Raw genomic sequence first — 20,310 nt, forward strand, 5'->3', positions numbered from 1 at the left:
CCTTCTAAAAAAGGAGTTGAAACCCCTGGCCAGTTCTCAGGGGCAAAGGCCTGATTTGGTATTTCAAGACCGACATCAATAATTCTTGAGATTACGATAACACTGGGTGTGCCAGCTCATGTATACATGACTAAAGCCTTGTACATGGTTCGATTGTTGGAAGGGGATTGATTGTCTGTTGTCCAAAATTCTTAGTGTTGGTACGCTCCTTTTGACAATTGTTGTCCAATTTTCCACCAACAAAAATGTTGGACAACAGGCTAGTAATTTTTTGTCAAAGGACAGCTCCACGTGAGATCTTCTGATGGTCACACAAAAGTTAATAGTGCATGCTCGGAATCAATGCTCAAACGTGAAATTAGTAGAAGGGGCACAAAGGGTGGCGCTCAAGAGCTGAAATTCCTCGTAGAACATCACTACGTTCATGTTTGTGGCATGACAATTTGTGCAACGTTAGAATGCAAGACAAGATCCGGGCACACGCCATTTTTACAAAAATCAGACGCTTCGTTGGCCAACAATCGAACCGTGTGGTACAAGGTTTTAGACTCCTGAATGTATGACAACACTTGTCTGGCACCAACAATATAGATACTCAGCTGTATTCAAACAGTCAGAATGTTTGGTCTTCTCATTATGACCAACTTAGAAAACCTTTTGTTCCGAGTGGAAATAGAAGCATATTATGCAGAAACTGAATGTTTATTGATACACTTGAAATATTCGAAAACCTTCAGAACACTTGGTATATCAGTTTCACACTGTGAAAAGTTAAACTACAAGGCTAAAAAGAGCAAGATGTGAAACTACCATAGCGGTGTTAAATATTGCTATTTTATGCACCTCCGGATCTGTGGACTTAACATTACACACAAAATTTTGTAGGAAAGGATCATGAGATCTGTTCTCCATGAACAGGTGAAAAACATTGTATACGTATTAAGCACAAACAATGGGCATAAAATAAGCAGTTAGTAGAAACTAACACACTACGTAGTACTCTTTTGACTACCCTTGTTTAAAAAAAAAAAAAAAAATTAACAAAACCATGTACAACTTGGAGTATTGGTAAAGCCACCAAGTGTTCATACACTGCTTCTCATACTCCAAGGACTTCAGCTGCAATTTCCCAGAGCTGGATCACGTCCTGAAACGCGTCACGCTGGAATGTAGCTGAACTGCGCCTGTAGCTGCATTTCTCTCGACTGTGGGTGTGAAGATAATAAGGAGGGAGTAGGCAGAGGAAGAAATGTTAACATGTTAAGAAGACAAAGATTCCACTATTTTGATTCAAAAAACACAGATGTGTTTTTTTGGTTTCTTTTTATTAAACTTCCCCTTGTGACTCACCTATCTGGTATTTAGAGAGCAATAGGATGATCTAGATGGGCTTCATTGGAGAGCAAAAAGCAGGACAGTTTTTTTTTTGTTGGCTCCTTTGGTTAAGGTAAGGTTTACAAGGATCTGAAGATTCTTTCGAGGAAACTGCTTCATCACCGATGTTCCATCTAGGCTTGTAGGAACGTGGGCATCGTGAAAAGTTAAGCAAAAGAATTGTCACCTAAGTTTTTCTACAACCAATTGACCTGGCATATTGGTGAACCATGGACTATGATTAAAACATAGGTTACTTACAACCTCATTACATCCATGCCAAAGCCAGGCTTCATTGGGGGACATTTATGAAAATCACTGCCACATCTTCAAAAGTGTCTTAACAGCCTTTAGTATCTTGGTGGGTAGTAGGGACGTTTTGGGGAAAAAAATTGCTGGCCCCTTCCAAAAGGTGGCCGTGGTCGTTTTAAGTTGTGAAAAGGTTCCCTAGGCCTGAAGTGAGGTCGCTGTGGCCTTGGACCACCGGTGTTCATGAAGTCTCTATGATGTGAGCTGAAGTGAGGCTGTTGAGAACCAGGAAAATTTCCATGATGGTCTCTAGGATGATGGCCCATAGGTTCATTTACCCTACCATGGGGCTGGCTGTGTTGGCCACTGTAGTCATGCGACATAGGTCCTTGATCCCTTCCCGAGCTTGAATGCATTGAGTAGGGTTCTTGCATCATTCCCTGGTGAACAGCACCATGGTCCTGTGAGAATGGATTGCGCATATCTAAACGGGGAGGTGGAGAAAACTGCATGCCACCATGCTCTGCTGTGTGATGAAGAGGGAAAGGATTGTTTGCATGATCTGAAGGAGGATGAGCAACATGAGGCAATGTTTGAGGTGGCTCCATAGGGGGCATTTGGGGTGCAACAGGCATGTCTCTACCAAAAAGACTTCCTGGGTCAGGAGGCAAAACAGGTGGAGGCCCAGGAGGTGGTCCAGTCTGATCCATCTGAAATGGCCCACCTCGATCCAATGGAAGAGCCATGGGTGGAGGTGGTAGCCGATGTTCAAAAGGTTGAATATTGTTTGCTCTGAAATCGCTGACAGAGTCTGGAAAACGAGTTAAGTGCTCATCATATTGAGGTTTAAAGCCAACATTGCCACTGACAGAAGGCTGTGCATCAGCATTTTGTGTGCCATCAAAAGTACCCTCATTGTTACCCATGTCAAACCAATCACCTCTACCTCCTTCCATGCCATGCCCCCTACCACCCTTCATTCCAACCCTCATAGACTCTACTGTTTTAATAGGCTCTCCTGACATTCTTCTATTGCCCATGTTGTGATATCCTAATGTTTCAATAGGAGCTCCCTTTTCCTCTGTACTATCGGACAAGTCTAGAGAAGAGGATGAAACTCTAGTTTCAATGCGATATTGTTCTTCAGACTGGACGTCGGAAGATCTTCCCACATGACCAAGTCCAGAGATGCGAATATCTTCATCTAGGCTTGACTGTCCAAAGGGACCCTCCTCACAAGGTCTGCGAGATGCATTCTTCAGCATATTTTTAAACTCTATTGTAGTAGAAACTGCAACACTTGGGCCCGATTGTTCAGTAGATGCAATTGGTGGTCTTACAGAAGGAAGATTATTCTTTGGAAGGAAGTCTGAATGTCTATTTTGAGGCATACTGGGATGTAACAAAGGGATATTATGGTTAGTGTCAGATGGGTACAATGAGTCATCTTTGAGAGGGGAAGGTGAACTAGTAGATTCTAGATTTCCTCTTATATTATAGCCACCATACCTATCAGGAGGTGGTGATAACTTACCACTGTTCTCACCTGAAATAAAAGGAGGCTGCACAGATGGGGGAAAAGGCTGCATACTATAGTCTGGGACTTGACTGTAACTCTGTGTAACAGGTGGATATTCCATTGAGTTTAAATGCATGTTTGATTGTAAAATAGATTTTGACTCAAGATTACCAATGGTTGATGGTGAAGGACCAGTAAAATCAAACGCACGGTAGTCTTCATCTTCATTAAATGATGTATCTGGATAAAATGTATCCAGAGTAGAATCTACTATTGAAGGTTTTTCCATTATATCAGAGGACTGCCGGTATGCATTTGGAGAACTTCCACCAATACCGAAGGGTCTGTACGCTGGCATAGGTGGTAGCTTTTGATAGTCACTGTCTTTGTTTAAAAGTGGGGACATTGTATTACTGGGTGTAGAGGAGCCAGAACTAATTATTTTTGATAACAGGGAAACGCTATCAACATTACTTGAAGGTGGTTTGTCCATAATCTCATCCTGTGTGGGCGTACCACTTCTTTCATCACGTACCGGAGTTCCATCTATATTATCTAGAGAAGTGCTGGTGGGTCCACTCTGAAACTCAGATGATGTCTCAGGCACAGCACTGGAACCCAAGCCACTTAGAATGGGAATGTTCAGATCTAAACCACTAAATCCTGGATTTCCTTTTAAGAAGTTATGAATCTTCATTTCTAGACTCGATGGTTCGGTCTCCTCAGCTTGTTTAGGTATCTCAGGCGGCTGGCTATTTGTCTTCTCTGCAGATACAGGTGTTTGAGATGAAAATCCAACGGTACTAACTGCTTGTGTTACACTAGAACTGGGAGGGGCAGGTGGTTTGCTGGCAGGTGTGAGGGAAGTATCTGGATTTGGGTCTGTTGGGGAGTAACCAAAGTTTTTAGACACAAAGGGAGGTGTTACAGAGGGAGTAACTCTGTCCTTTACAGATTGTAAAGTAGTGTTCATTGGTGCAGTGGATGTACTGAGTGTTGCGGATCCACTTGAGAGAGCGGTGCTTGCAGCAACACTTTGAATCAAAGATGATAAACCTGTAAAGAAAAAAGAATGAATAAAAAAGGATATAGCACAAATTTGCAATGTTTATCTGAATTCAACTGTTGAAAAATTCTGAAGTGTGACTATTTTATATGACTACAGATCAAAACCCAAAAAGAAAAAACCCAAAACTACCGCCGTTATGATTCACAAATGGGAAGACGTTTTCATGATCACAATTGGAAGCCTGTGTTTGTATTTCAAGCAGAGATCTCAAACTGGTGGCCCTCCAGCTGTTGCGAAACTACAAGTCCCATGAGGCATTGCAAGGCTGACAGTTTCAGGAAGAGGCATGATGGGAGTTGTAGTTTCGCAAAACAGCTGGAGGGCCACCAGTTTGAGACGGCGGATTTAAAGACTCCCTCCACCTAAAATTCATAATTTCAAACCTTTGAATTTTTGTTGGCCGACTTTATACATACTGTATATGTTCAGGCAAGAACCCGAGAATTTTTAAACATGATTAAAGCATCCTACTATTAGGACCTTGTGTTCTTTTCCTGTCAAAAGAGTGCATGCTACATTAGGCCCCTTTTACGCATGTGGCCCATTTGTAAATTTTTCTTCGTCCATCCATTGACGGATGAAAACAAAAAAAAAAAAAAAAAAAAAAAGGACACCAATGCATCTCTATGGAAAAACGGATGTAAAAACAGATAATCCTTTACATTTGCTTCTGTCAACATCCATTTTTTGGAACAAATCAAAGCTTTATTTTTCTTCTGTTAAAGGGATAGATCGAAGAACTGATGTAAAACAGTCCATTTTTGCATGAAAAAAAAAATGTCTCTGGGACTCTAGCTGGCGGATGGACAAACCAACAATCCCGTATGTGTGAAAGGGGTCTTATGGGTATTGTCTCCCCCTTTCACACATGTGGACCGTTAGGGCTATTTCACACGGGACGGATTTGTGATGATCCTACCTGTGAACTTCCGCTTGCTCAGCAGGGATCGCTCCATTGATCCCCGCTGAGCCGGCGGATGACAGGGCGGTCCCCGCACACTGTGCGGGGACCGCCCGGTCAGATCGCCATTCTCCTCCGTCTGTTCGTGTTCACCCGATCCAATTACGGATGGAAAAATAGGGTTTTCCTCCATCTGCAGAATCGGAGGATTGGGGACCCGGATGAGATCTATCTCATAGGGATCAATGTATGTCCCCTTTTCATCTGTAAACGGATGGATGAAAAAGCGGACATACGATGTGTGAAAGAGCCCTTAATCAGTTAAATCACATTTTTTAAAAGAAAGACTGGATGAAGTTTACATAAGTTTGTCATTCGTTTTTACATCCTCCAGTTGGAGTGCTTGACCACTTGAGTCCCAAGTTTGACCGTTTACATCCGTTTTTCATCCATTCCGTTTAATCCAAAGAAAAAAATAGGGCTTTGACACCTTTCAAAAAACAAAGGGTGACAGAAGCAAATGTATGATCATCTGTTTTTTCATAGAGATGCATTTATTGTTATTCATCCTTCAATGGAAAAAAAACAAACGGCATGCCTGTGCAAAAGGGGTCTAATAGAGCAGTGTTTCCCAACTCCAGTCCTCAAGGCACACCAACAGGTCATGTTTTCAGGCTTTCCATTATTTTGCACAGGTGATTTGATCCGTTTCACTGCCTTAGTAATTACCACAGCCGTTTCATCTGAGGGAAATCCTGAAAACATGACCTGTTGGTGTGCCTTGAGGACTGGAGTTGGGAAACACTTTAATAGAGGTCACAGTGCTCATTCCCAACAATCCCCTTGGAAGGCCAGTGCAATCAGTTTAATCAGGATGCTGGCGCGTAAATCACAAAATCATAAAAAACTGTGTTTTCACCTTGAAAAAAGTCAAAGTTACAATGCAGTCTTTCCCAGGCCTAGGTTTTATTTTTTTGTTTTACCAATTCTAATATACGGTCAAATATTAGTGCCCCTGGATTTTATTAGCTCACGCACCTCTTTGCCCAGAAAAGTGTTGCGATTACAAATGTTTAGGCAGTCTCACGTTTATTTCTTTTGTTGCTATTGGTATGACACAAAGTGGAGAAACAAAAGCGCCAAATCTGACACATTCCATGCAAAACTACAAAAATGGACTGGACCAAATTATTGGCACCCTCAATTAATTATTTAATAGCACACCCCTTGAAAAAAAATAATGTAAATCAATTCTTTTTTTGCACCACTGTTTCGGCAACTGCTCCAGGTCTCAGATTGGAAGCGTTCCCCTTTTCCCAACTGGAGTTTTGAGATCCCTCCACAGGCACTCTAAGGCAGTGGTTCTCAACCCTGTCCTCAAGTACCCCCAACAGGCCATGTTTGCAGGTTTTCCTTCATCTTGCACTGGTGCTTTAAATTAGAGTCAATGGCTTGGTATTTTGGACAGCTATTTTATCCAAGAGACATTCCCAAAACATGGCCTGTTGTGGGTACTTGACTGAGGTCGAGAACCACTGCTCTAAGGGATTCAGATCTGGACTCATTGCTGGGCAGTTTAATACCCTCCAGCAATTTGTCTTAAACCATTTCTGGGTGCTTTGGGTCATTGTCCTTCTACAAGACCCATGACCTCTGACGGAGACCCAACTTTGACAGTGGGCCCCACATTGCACCACAGAATTCTTTGGTAGTTTTCAAATTTCCTAATGCCATGCACATTGTCAAGACATTCAGTGCCTGAAGCAGCAAATCAAAGCCCAAAACATCAGTGAACCTCCATGTTTGACTGTAGGGACCATATTTTCTTTAAAGGCCTCATTTCTTTTCCTGAAAACAGTAGACTTTACCAAAAACCTGTAATTTTGTTTTGTCTGTCCACAGCACATTCTCCCAAAATGATTTTGGCTTCCTCAGGTAAGTTTTGGCAAACTCCAATCTGGCTTTATATTTCTTTGTCAGCAGTGGGGTCCTCCTGGGTCTTCTACCAGAACATTCCTTTTCATTTAGATGGCAACATTTAATGTAAGCTGTCAGTTGTACCCTGTGCCAGAAGGTTAGCTTGAATTTGTAGCTTTATCCACTATTCGAACATTCCTTTGTTGCAATCTTTGATCAATTTTTCTCTTTAAAGTGGAGGTTCACCCTAAAACTACTTTCTAGTATTACAATGTCCCGACACATTACAATACAATTAGGCCTATTTTTTTTTTTTATATGCTGTACATACCTCGGTACAGCTAATTCTCTCGCGGATTCCGGGTTGCGAATCCCGCGGGAGTGGGCGTTCCTAACTTGCTGGTGACTGGTGACTGACGTGATGACCAAAAACTAGCTCCCCCCGTCGCATAAGCTGCGTCACGATTGCCGAAAGAAGCCGAATGGTGAGTCGGCGCTATACAGCGCACCGCCGTTCGGCTCCTTTCGGCAATCGTGACGCAGCTTACGCGACGGAGGGAGCTAGTTTTTGGTCATCACGTCAATCACCAGCAAGTTAGGAACGCCCACTCCCGTGGGATTCACAACCCGGAAGCCGCGGGTGAATTAGCTGTACCGAGGTATGTACAGCATAAAAAAAAAAAAAAAAAATAGGCCTAATTGTATTGTAATGTGTCGGGGCATTGTAATACTAGAAAGTAGTTTTAGGGTGAACCTCCCCTTTAATCCACATCCAGGGAGATACATTTACAGCCCAAGGCACTGTAGCTTGACAAAGTTGCGCACAATGGACACAGGAACAGCAAGATCTCTGGGAGATGAACTTGTAACCTTGAGATTTGTCCATGCGTTTCCACAATTTTTGTTCTCAAAACGTTAGAATTCTTTGCAGCTCTTTTCTCCATGCGGCACACAACTGAAAAAGCCCAGTCAATTTTTTCCCCAAGTTACCTGGTTGCCGATGTGTTTTTTAGATTGTCAGCACCTGTTCACTGATACAAGCAAGTGTAATTACAGGAGCATCACAAACTTGGAAAGAAATTAGTTATAATTTTGAAAAGGCGCCAATAATTTTGTCCAGTCCATTTTTTGGAGTTTTGCACGGAATGTGTCATATCTGGCTTTTTGTTTCTCCACTTTTTTGTGCCATACAAATAAAAGAACATGAGCATGCCAAGACATTCATAATTGCAACAATTTTCTGGTCGAAGTGATGCATTATCTGTAAGTGCAGGGGTGCCAATATTTTTGGCCGTGACTGTATAATGATGAGTCGGAATTTTAGTCCGACTTTTAAAGCTGGGCATACAGCTTTTTCGTTCCGCCATTCTGCGGTGTTATCGAGTTCTGACAGTGGGGATACTTCCCCACTGTCTTACTGGCTATAGTTGGCAGCACTGATAGTACCAGAAAAACCGGACAGGCTGGTTGTAGATTGACTTCTGTACAATCAGCAAGCCCCTACATGGATTGGAACTTGGTCACTCCCTAATGACCCAGTCAAATTTTAATCAATGTATGGCTGCCTTAAGTCCCTACAGCAACAGTGCAACTATTTAGCAAAGTTATAAAAAAAATAAAATGTTTATTTAGCACAAACTAAAGAAGATCCAAGCTGCAATTCAAGAGTTACTTGACAATCATAACCAATGACCCGATTATGGTTTTCCAAAAATTATTCAACCGTTTTAAAGGAAAACCGTTACCTAAAAAGGAACATGCCAACTGCTATTACCGACCTTTCCTTTTGGAAATGCTAATGGCTTGGCATACTAATCTTCTGGGTTTCTGCGTCGCAAAACAAACCTTAAAAGGACGCATGACTTTCCTGATCTGCATACCTGTTACAGGTGAGGGACTTCAATCACTGAAGTCGTTGGGTCAGGACAGCAGTCATACAACTAGTTTCCAAAAATTGTGTTTGAAAAACCGATACGCAAATACTGCATGGCATAAAAAATTGCCACACCAACATTATATACACTAGGGCCTCTGCTTAAAACAATATTTAATGTTTTTCTAGCAAAACCATGCTGATTTTTACGTCAGAAGATAAAAAAAAAAATAAAAAAATCCCAATAAGCGCATATTGATAGGTTTGCGCAAAATTTATAATGGCCACAAACTATGGGATGTATACTATTTTTTTTTTTATACTAGCAATGACTGATCAGCGGCTTATAGCAGGACTGCAATATTGTGACAGACCAAAAAAAAATAAAAAAAATCGGACATTGACACTTTGTGGGAACCAGCGACACCAAGACAGTAAATCTGTGCTAAAAATTTGCACTGTCACTGTACTAATGACACTGGCTGGGAAAGGGTTAAACATCTAGGGAGACCAAAGGGTTAAATGAGTGCCTAGCCAGTGTTTGTGTACGGTGTTGGATGCAATTGATTTTATTCCCCGTTTTGCATGGAAAGAAAACGTGACATCATCCCTGCTGTCAGGAGCAGCATAGTTGTTTACATAGGCAGAGCATCGCCCAGTCTCTTCCCGATGATCAGCGGACATCTATTAGCTGGCACCTACTGATCAGCTTCTGCTGTGCCTAATCACAGCAGAATCGGTGCGCCCCCTAGGCAGAAGTTATATATATATATATATATATATATATATACATACATACATACATACATACATACATATATACATATACATATATACATATATACATACATATATATATATATATATATATATATATATATATACATACATATACACATACATACATACACACACACACGTGATTCTACAGAGAACAGCTGCCCTGTAGCAGCAAATCTGCTATGGGGTGGTCAGCAAGTGGTTAAATATGCAGGTTAAAATATTTAGATTCCATTAAAACACCTAGTGAGCTCGCTATGGTGGTCCTTGTTCTGACACTTTGTTACAGGGCAGCAAAGTGCAACATTAGTAGGAAATAGTTGGTAGTGTAATGCTGAACACAAAGAAAATATAAATCAGGTGTATTTCTATCTTAAAGCGGTAGTTCACCCCCCCCCCCCCCCCCCCGACACATTTTACCATCGAGACAGGCATTGTAGCGCGAGCTACAGTATGCCTGTCCCGATTTTTTTAACCCCGTACTCACCTTGTAGTCGTCCATCGTAGATTCCGGCTCCCGCGGGGAATGGGCGTGCCTATGGAGAGGGAGGATGATTGACGGCCGGCCCTGGCACGTCACTCTCCCCGAAGACAGCCGGAGTAGGTCTCGGCTCTTCACGGCGCCTGCGCACAGGCTATGCGCACGCGCCGTGAAGACCAAGCCTATTTCGGCTATTTCCGGAGAAGCGTGACGCGCCAGAGCCGGCCGTCAATCATCCTCCGTCTCCATAGGCACGCCCATTCCCCGGAATCTTCGATTGACGACTACAAGGTGAGTACGGCGGTAAAAAATTTGGGACAGGCATACTGTAGCTCGCGCTACAATGCCTGATTTTAAGGTAAAATAATTTTTTTTTTTTTTTTCCCGTCGATAGGGTGAACCCCCGCTTTAAGTGATAGTGCTCTACCATATGGGGTATCTCTATGGATCCCAGAGCAATGCAAGTGTAAAGATGAAGGCCATGGCAAGTTCAGTATAGATTAAAGGGGTTGTAAACCCTCAAGATTTTTCACCTTCATGCATGAAGATGAAAAACCTTTTGTAGTGCAGTTGCCCCCCAGAGCCCCCTTTTACTTACTTGAACCCGATCGTTCCAGCGACAGGGATGAGCACAGTAGCTCCAGCTGTTGTCTCAGGTCCTCATTGGATAGCTTGAGAGCAGCAGGAGCCATTGGCTCCTGCTGCTCTCAATCAAATCCAGTGACACAGGAGATGGGCCGAGTCCTGCCGTGTGTCAATGGACGCAGCAGGACTCGAGCATGAGTGCCCGCATGGACTGCGGCTCTCCGTGGGGGCACTTGAGAAAAGGCAGAGCCAGGAGCCCCGCTGGGGGACCCCAAAAGAGGATCGGGCCTGCTCTGTGCAAAACACTTCCACAGAGGAGGCAAGTATGACACGTTTGTTATTGGGGAAAAAAATAAAAAAAATAAAAAACGAACCTTTACAACCCCTTTAATCTTGATAAAGCATCAGTAAGAAAAGCCAATACGTTTTGGGGCTCACAACTCCCTTTTCATCAGGGCTTGAAAGGTCCTGTGGGGATTGGAGAAAATACTGGACAACGTGAGCAAAGGATCAAGATTTGGCATATCAGTGTGCGTGATAACCTAACAACCAATTATGAAACTTACCGAAATACAATTAAACAGCACAAATACAGCAGTGCCAACTTTACCTTGCAGATTTGATGCAGCAGGAACCTGCGTTTTAGACAAAACCGAAAGAATGCTTTCAGGAGTAAACTCGACTTTGGAGAGGATGTTGGCCAAGGAGTTTGGTGTGGTCTGAACTGAAGTCTTTAATCCTCCAGCCAAATTTGTATTAGGAGTTGTCGGGGTACCAGGAGAAGGCTTTCCTGCAGGACTGACTCCTACATAAATAAAAAAAATAAACAAAACAAGATTTTATATACTGTAAATCATGCACCTGGTTGGTTTCCAATACAAAAGAGAAAAAAGACACAATGGTTCAATTTTCTTGCACCAAAACTAAGCCAGGCATTAAATGCGAGGCATTTGTTCATGTTATTTAGAAAACAGCCAAAATACTGACTCAAACATATGAAACAATTCTCATGTGCAGAAATGTAACACTCACCAGATTTCATCGCAGACGTTAAGCTACTTAGGATGGAACTGATCTTCCCCAGGTCTACATTAGCCAAGTTTGGCAATGCAAGGGGAACTGATGGAGGTATTGTGGGAGTGGTTACTGATTTAGAGGGAGTGGAGGTTACTGGTGAAGTAGTAGTTGAACTAATTGCAGAGGGGGGTAGCAGGTCTCGGAGCGCTGACTGTGGTGGGAGCAGGAGCAGAGACGGGTGCTGGAACAGGAGGCGGCGTTGTGTTCTCAGGGGCTTCTGGAGAATCAGAGCCTATTGTCGTGTCTTTGAGAGATGAAGTAGGAGGTTCCACTTGTTCGCTCCTTTCCTCAACTACAAGCAAAATACAAAAAAAAAACACAAACACCAATTATTCACATAACATAGTAAAACTAAAAAGGTAACTTAAGGTTTGAATAGGGTGGCGATGGATTGGAACACCTATTCAGGTTATTGCTGTCTGTGCCACCGTTCAGGAGTTTCACCCTCGCCAATTGTTTACCATTATTGAACGTAAAACACACATTTTGGGTTGTCCCCTGAAAATTACTGGTGACACTAGTTCTGGTGTTCTGAAGGGACAAGAGTCTCCCATTCCTTATTGCCCAGTATTTCACCACAAGTGATAAACCAATGCACTCTTCACAATTTAATGACCCCTTTAAAAAAAGGTCATAAATACTTAAACCGCAGGGTTTACAGACACGTTCCAGCTGGTGGATAGTATGGCGACACTTCATAGAGATCTCTTCCCCAGTAATATTTCTACTACCTCTAATAGAATGGAATATTTGGATGTCATAAGTGGTATTGCACAAAAGGGGGCAACTTTCATTAACCTATATTGATTAAAGCGGGGGTTCACCCTATATAAAAAAAAAAAAAAAAAAAAATTTTTTTTTTCCTCTAGCATTAAATTCGGCATAGTAGCGCGAGCTACAGTATGCCTGTCTATTTTTTTATCCCCGTACTCACTGTGCTATTGTACATTGGAGATTCCGGGGAATGGGCGTTCCTATGGACAGGGAAGGTGATTGACGGCCGGCCCTGGCACGTCACGCTTCTCCGGAAATAGCCGAAATAGGCTTGGCTCTTCACGGCGCCTGCGCATAGCCTGTGCGCAGGCGCCGTGAAGAGCCGAGACCTACTCCGGCTGTCTTCGGGGAGCGTGACGTGCCAGAGCCGGCCGTCAATCATCCTCCCTCTCCATAAGAACGCCCATTCCCCGCGGCAGACGGAATCTTCAATGTACAATAGCACTGTGAGTACGGGGATAAAAAAAATACAGACAGGCATACTGTAGCTCGCGCTACTATGCCGAATTTAATGCTATACTGTTGTTAAGGAGGGTGAACCACCGCTTTAAATTAATGATTTGGTTATAAGATTGTGTGCCTATTGTTCATATAATCGTTATACTAGTAATGGTGGTGATCAGCATTTTATAGTAAGACTGATCGTGTGGAGGGCAATCGAACGCTGGCACAGTCTGGGAGGGACACCAATGTTGCTAGTGACACCAATACACCGATCAGTGATACTGTACTAAATAACACCAATGGGTGACAGGGGTGGTCAGAAATGCAATTAAGGGGTTAACTGTGTGCCTAACAAGTGTGTGCGTGCTGCTTTTACTCACAGGATCTGGCAGTCTTTTCGCCTTAAACTCGGTTGATTTCAGGAAGAGGAAACAGCCAGATCGCTGTTGTGTTTGTAAACAACTTTGTGCTGTGATTGACCACTGCCAGTCAGCAGGGACACAGCCAACAATCGCTGGCTGTAACCTGCTGACCAACATGTGCCCAAAAAACAGAAAGTGGCTTGAGACTTAAAAGTACTTTGCTGTGTCGGCCGCTAGCAGTAAATGTACCATTAGCGGGCAGCAAGTGGTTAATTTATAAGAATTTTCTCACTTCCTGTTTTGGCTATGGGACAGGAAGTGACGGAGAATCTCCCTAAAGGGACAGATGGCAAAAAAAAAAAAAAGTAATTGCCAATAGTTCCGCTTTAACAAGTCTCAAGTTTGTGCGAGATACCCATTTTTTCATCATTTACTGTAAAATGGATACAAAAAGACTTCTGTAACATCCCGCGGATCCAGTCAGCCCCCTAGATCTTACACAGAACATAAAAATCTCTTCAGGTTTTCTTTTCCTGAATTCCTACAGAAACACTGTACCTCAATTTTAAACTCCAATCATAAGAATTCATAAAAATACACCAGTCGGTAGCCAACTGAGCTAGCTGTATGGATGAGGAACAAAAACACCAGCATGGAGAGGTAATGCAAACTATACAAACTGGGCAGTGGTGGCAGTTCAAAGGAACTGTGGTGCCAACTACTGAGCAACCGTGCTGCCTGCAAAGTACAAGGCATCTGGGGAAACAAACCACTTACGGATAATCGCAGCTATATCGTCATCTGCATCCTCATCAGAAAGCTCCATATCTTCCACAATGCGATTGTCCTTGGGGGGCTCAGGAGATTCAGATGGGATAGGCTCAACCTCTGGGGACAAAGGGCTTGCCTCCCCCTCCATGCCCTGGAAGGGGGACTCTGAGCCAGTTGGAGAAGGTGCATCAAGGACAGGAGATGGTACTGGAGATTCCTCAGGATCAGGAAGAGTGGCTTTAAGCTGATCAAGTTTCTTTTTCAGATTATTTACTCTATTAGCAAACGTTTTATAGGCCTATAAATATATAATGGGGAAAAAATAAAAAGTCATGATGTGAAAATGTTGTGATGTTATACAAGACTTTACCAAAATTACTTAGGCTGGTTTCACACGGGTGGTCCGATCAGGTCCGCCTGTCTGTTTTTTCCATGTAGACCCAATCAGACAAGCCACTGCTCTCTATGGAGCAGCAGATGTGTCCGCTGACACTCACCGGCATCCGATAAAAACATATGGATGGGGGATGTTAGCGGACAGGCGGTCCGTATTCTTCGGACCGCCCCATTGATAACAGTAGCGCTGTGTCAGCTCTGCATAGTGCAGAGATCCCCTGCTGAGCAAGCGGATGCGCATTACAGAGACCGTCCATGTGAAACCAGCCTACGGCACTACTAAGTGTGGAAAACAAATCTCAATTCCACCAGGTCATCATGAATGGACAAGCAGCAGAAACACAATTTCAGACCAAGACTCGTACGTACATATTCAACTCACACTTATGAACATTAACTTCATGCAAATGAACCTCTTAAATTGTTCTCCAGAAGCCATTTGAAGAAAAGGTCAAAAATGTAATGCATGGTGTAATCATCTCCAGAACAGCCTTATAAATCAGGAATTTAGCAGTCCAATAGTACAGCCTCTTAAACCATGAATCTAGAAGGTGAATTACAAGGATTCTTTATTAAAAAAAATGTTTTAAAACATCATACTTGCCTGCCCTGTGTAATGGTTTTGCGAAGAGCAGCCCTGATCTCTTCTCTCTTCCCGGGTCCCCCACTGCCACTCTGGGCACACCCCCCCCCCCCCCCACGTTGAGGGCCTCCATAGCAAGCCGGCACTCATGCATGTTTGCTCCCGAGCAGCCTCTGTGCATCCATAAGACACACAGAACAGGGCTTGGCCCCACCCCTGCTCCCTCCTCACTGGCTGTGGTTGACAGCAATGGGAGCCAATGGACCCCGCTGCTGTCTCAGCCAATGAGGCGGCAGAGACCTGGAAGAGCAGCCAGTCTTGTGCAAATTGCTGGATCGTGATCTGGCTCGTCCAAGTAATAGGAGGGGGTTGCATACTGAAGGTTTTTTGTTAACCTTACCGCAAAGAATGTATGAAGGTCAAAAACAGTCAACCTTTAGAACCACTTAAGAAGTCCAATCAAACCCCGACCATTATTCTGACTAACCCAGGCAAGAAAAGACCTGAATATTTACCTACTTTAAGTTTCTCCGGTCCAGTCACAGGATTGGCTCCCTCTGTCAACCACCACATGCTGCAGGGTAAAGGAGGGTGCGCCGACAACGCATGGGACACGGAAGCCTATGTGTGGTGTCACTAAAGCATTACCAGCCGTTGAGCTCTCTACATCCCCCCTGCAGCCAATGCTGCCTGACACGGGAGATCACATGACCGGACCACAGTGGCCTGAAAACAGGGAAGTATAGATTCCCCACACACACACACACACACACACACACACAGGTTAGTCAGAATAGGCATGGGGAGAAGTCATTTTAAACAGTAGTTAGGGCTTGACCAGAATTAACTAGTTTTAATTTTTCAGATTATTAAACTCTGTTGTAATAAAATCTGGAACACTCAGACTCCATTTAGGAAATTGCTTTTCTATACACATCTAACCCTACTTTTATCAGTACTTCTTTTTAAGTGGATGTAAACCCAATTTTTTTTTAATTTAGACTTAAAGCGGTTGTAAACCGCATAAACTTTTTTTTTTTTTTCAAACCTGCAAGGTAAAAAGGCATAATCAGCTAGTATGCACCGCATACTAGCTGATTATGAAATACTTACCTTGGAACGAGGTGAAGAACACTTACCTGGTCCACGCCGAGCGAGATATCATCTTGCTCTGGCGTGTCTTCGGGGTATCGCCGCTCCAGCGCTGCGATTGGCTGGAGCGGCGATGACGTCACTCCCGCGCGTGCGCGCGGGAGATTTAAAATCGGCAGGGTCCGGCAGATGCTGGTCCTTTCGCCGTGGTTTCCCCCCTGCGCATTGCGCCGCTGCAATCAGCGGCGCATTGCGAGGGGAAGATCTCCTAAACCGTACAGGTTTAGGAGATATTCTTTAGACCTACAGGTAAGCCTCATTATAGGCTTACTTGTAGGAAAAAGTGGGTTTACAACCACTTTAACTTCTACAGTATAGGATTTCACATTATCTGTGTCCAGTCCACGAAGAGTTAAGCCAGCTCTGAGCAATCCTCTTATTTTTTTTCAGTGAGAAAAGGGAACAGACAGAGAAATACCAGTCAGTTTCTCTACCTTGCTCAACAGGTGATTTCCTTATCTCATGCAGGTGCCCAAGAGGCATTCTGTGTACTTCCCATCCCCCCCCTCCTTTCTTCTCCAGCTCTCCCAGGATTGGCTGCTCCACACCTCAGCGTGATTGGGCATGCTGAAGTCATGGGGTGACTTTTCTGGGTTTTGATTGGCAGAAGTTCAGTGTAAGAAATACACAGGAGACAATGCACGTTGACAAGGGGAGTGTAGAGGTGGGCGGGGAGTCTGACATCACGACTCCACCCACCGAATCTGCAGTTTTTCGGGTCTCATAACAGACAGAGGGGAAACATTTGACAGGTAAGGATACATGCAGGAGGCATCTATATCCTTAGAGGACCACTATGGCAGAAGTTTAGAAAGGATGAGAGTAGGTTTACATCCACTTTAAAAGTAATGATGTGACATGTTCTACCAACAGAATGGGTTCCTTTGGGAATGGAATTTTTTTACACAAAGATTTGATTTATGGTTTTACAGCATTTATGAACCAATTGTTCTTTGCATTCACTGAATCTTAACGTTACATAGGCTGAGAGTTATGCAATACCCTTTTCCAACTATCATAATACACCTATAAAGATTATGAAAAACATAATGAAAGTACAATATGTTATGGGGGATAGATACAAATAAAACAGCCAGATTACAGTAATATATGACAGGAAACTGGTTTAGCTCATGTATGAGCAGGCTGATTGGGTACACGTATGGCGGATTATATCAAATGACTGCAAAAATGGAAATACCCTTTAAGTGTCACTAAACCCAATATAAATATACTATGCATTACATTAATTTGTAGTCATTTTTGCCCCTTCCAAAAAAAAAAAATTGTTAAAGTATAACTAAAGCCAAAAACTTTTTTTTAGTTTTGGGTAGAGCAGAGATTATAACCAGTCAGTTTTTATTGTTGCCTGTGTCCCTGTTGGGGAGATTCAACCTCTATTTGTCCCGTTTACCACCATCATTGAAAGTAAAGGAAAAGCTAATTCCAAATATTGGATTGTCTCCAGAAAAGTAATAGAGCGGAAATCCTCCAACAAGGACACTAGTTCTGGTGACCTTAGGGTCCCCAGGGGATTCACTGAATTTGCAGGGATTTCCACTCAATTCCTGGAAGTGAAGGAAAACCTCTGCAATTGGACACAGACGGCAATTAAAAAAGTAAAATAAGAAACGACAGGGGTTATAACTCTTCCCTTGCTCATTTACTTTAAACTTCAACTTACTTTTAGGCCTCTTGCACGCAGCAATTAAAAAAACGCCACGTTTACTCAGGATCGTCCCATCAACAAGATCTGGAAAATCATCATCAGTAAACTCTTACATTCATGTGCAAATGTGGTCCCACTATGCGGTAATGCTCCTTGGCGTACTCCCAAGGTTGACCAAAATCCGTGTGACAAAGTGCAGTACCCGTGCATATTAAACCTCCCATTCATAAAATAGCCATCCACAGGCTTAATGTGGCAGTGGAACCAGGACACATACCAGCCAAAATAAATGGAATGTATGCGCAATAGATGAGCAGCACATGGAATACTGTTACTTGTAGTTTGAGTAGAGCGGTGCACATATGTCCACAATATACGTGCACTGCTAGTACTCAAACTGGAAGTGAAGAAAAGATCCTCCCCACTGGCCATGTGAAACCATCATAAAATTAATGTTATGTAGTAGAACCTTGCAGATATATATATATATATATATATATATATATATATATATATATATATATATATGATGTTATTTTAAGATTGAGTGTCTAGTGACACGTTACAGTCACCGTACACTTCATTTTTTTTCTCCTCCTCTACTGACCTAACAGAGCTCACCCTATCCTCTGCAGATGCAGTTACACAGATCCGATACTTGCAGCCTCTTGTGTTGACATCATGCACTGCAAGTCCTCTTCATGACTGTGCCTGCTCAGTGGAGTTCCATAGATCTCTACAGAGCTCTTCTGCACAGGCACAGTAAGGAATAAAGGACTTGCAGTGCGGGACATCAAAACAGGAGGCTGCAGGCATCAGATCTCAGTAACTATGCATCTGTGGAGAGGGAGGGTGGGCTCTGATCAGTGGAGATTAACAAAAATATTAAGTGTACTTTGCCTGGAAATGCACTTTTGTCTGCAGTCTCTCATAACATGAAATACCCATAAAGTTCCTTGTAGCCAGAGACTATTTCCCACCTTTGCATAGGCATAAGATTACATAGAGCATTTTTGCGTAAATAGCGGCACACAAGAAACCAATATGATAAACACTGATGGGTGCAAACCGCATTGAAGTAAAAGCATGCAATTAAAAATGTGTTTAAGGGGGAAACTAATTTTTTTTTTAAAAAACCATTAGTAATTCGATACGTACATTCACCACAACTTTGACTTCCCGGTACTGAGCTTCATAGAATATTCCTGCATTTTCCAGAGCTTCGGTTATGGATGGACCATTTTTCACCTGCTTGTCAAGGAGATTTACAAATTCTTCAAGTTTTGAACTTGCCTCTTCAAAGTCTTTTGAGAATTTTTTTCCTCCAGCTTTATCTTAAATAAAAAAGAATTACAGGTAATAGATAGTCACGCCAGTAAAGCTACAAAGAATGAAGGTTATATCACTTTACGGGGAGGCGGAAATACCTTTTAGGCGTTTTAAGGTCTCTGTGCTGCACACATCAACCCTCATGCTCGAAAGTTGCTTTTCCTTAAAATCAATATGATCCACTCCACGCTTGTAAGCCAGCACATCATCAATTAGACCTTGGGGCTATAGGCAAAAACAAATGAAACAATTTTAACGTTTTTCAACTTGCACATTTTATTGTAGTCTAAGCAATGCAGAGAAGCTTCTAAATGGTCCATTGAAAGCAATATAGTATAGCACAATTTACACAAGACCAAATATTGCTCTGTAAACTGACCAACCGCTATGCAGTGCAGCAGGCAAGTGCCAATCATAAAAACAACAAGACAGCCTTGCATGTATTTGGCAGGTAAAGCCGTTAAGGAGTTTATTTAGTGAAGTGACACACAGGCTTGTCCTCTACTCCAAATCTTCTCCAGCGGATGGGCAGTCTTCTCAGGTGCAGAAAATACCACTCTGAAGGAATACATTAACCACTTGACCTCTGCAAGATTTACCCTCTTCACGAGAAGGCCATTTTTTGCTATACAGCATTGCGTTACTTTAAGTGACAATTGCGCGGTCATGCAACGCTGTACCCAAATAAAATAAAAATCCCCCACAAATAGAGCTTTCTTTTGATGCCATTTGATCACCACTGCATTTTTTTTTTGCGCTATAAAAACAAAAAATATCTACAATTTTGACCAAAAAAACCTGACTTTCTGCTATAAAACAACAATACAGAAAAAAAAAAATTAAATTTCTTCAGAAATTTAGGGAAATATGTAGTTGGTTTTTGATAAAAAAAACAAAACCCAATAAGCGTAAACGGATTGGTTTACACAAACATAGCATCTTCAAACTATGGTATAGGTTTACGGAATTTTTTTTTCTACTAGTAAATCGCAGCTGACAAATCTG

General features: G+C 42.6%; 1 protein-coding gene across 1 annotated transcript in view; it reads right to left on the minus strand.

Moving 5' to 3' along the window:
- Positions 1–686: 686 nt before the first annotated feature.
- The window catches only part of RPRD2 (regulation of nuclear pre-mRNA domain containing 2), an 88,509-nt gene continuing 68,885 nt past the window's right edge, over positions 687–20,310 (minus strand). The window contains 7 exon segments of the mRNA XM_040332700.1: positions 687–4,198; positions 11,359–11,553; positions 11,781–11,995; positions 11,997–12,117; positions 14,183–14,474; positions 19,135–19,310; positions 19,404–19,530. Of these exon segments, the coding sequence (XP_040188634.1) occupies positions 1,725–4,198; positions 11,359–11,553; positions 11,781–11,995; positions 11,997–12,117; positions 14,183–14,474; positions 19,135–19,310; positions 19,404–19,530 (3,600 nt within the window). The 3' untranslated portion in view covers positions 687–1,724.

The sequence above is a fragment of the Rana temporaria genome, chromosome 13, assembly GCF_905171775.1.
Source record: "Rana temporaria chromosome 13, aRanTem1.1, whole genome shotgun sequence".
Classification (NCBI taxonomy): Eukaryota; Metazoa; Chordata; class Amphibia; order Anura; family Ranidae; genus Rana; species Rana temporaria.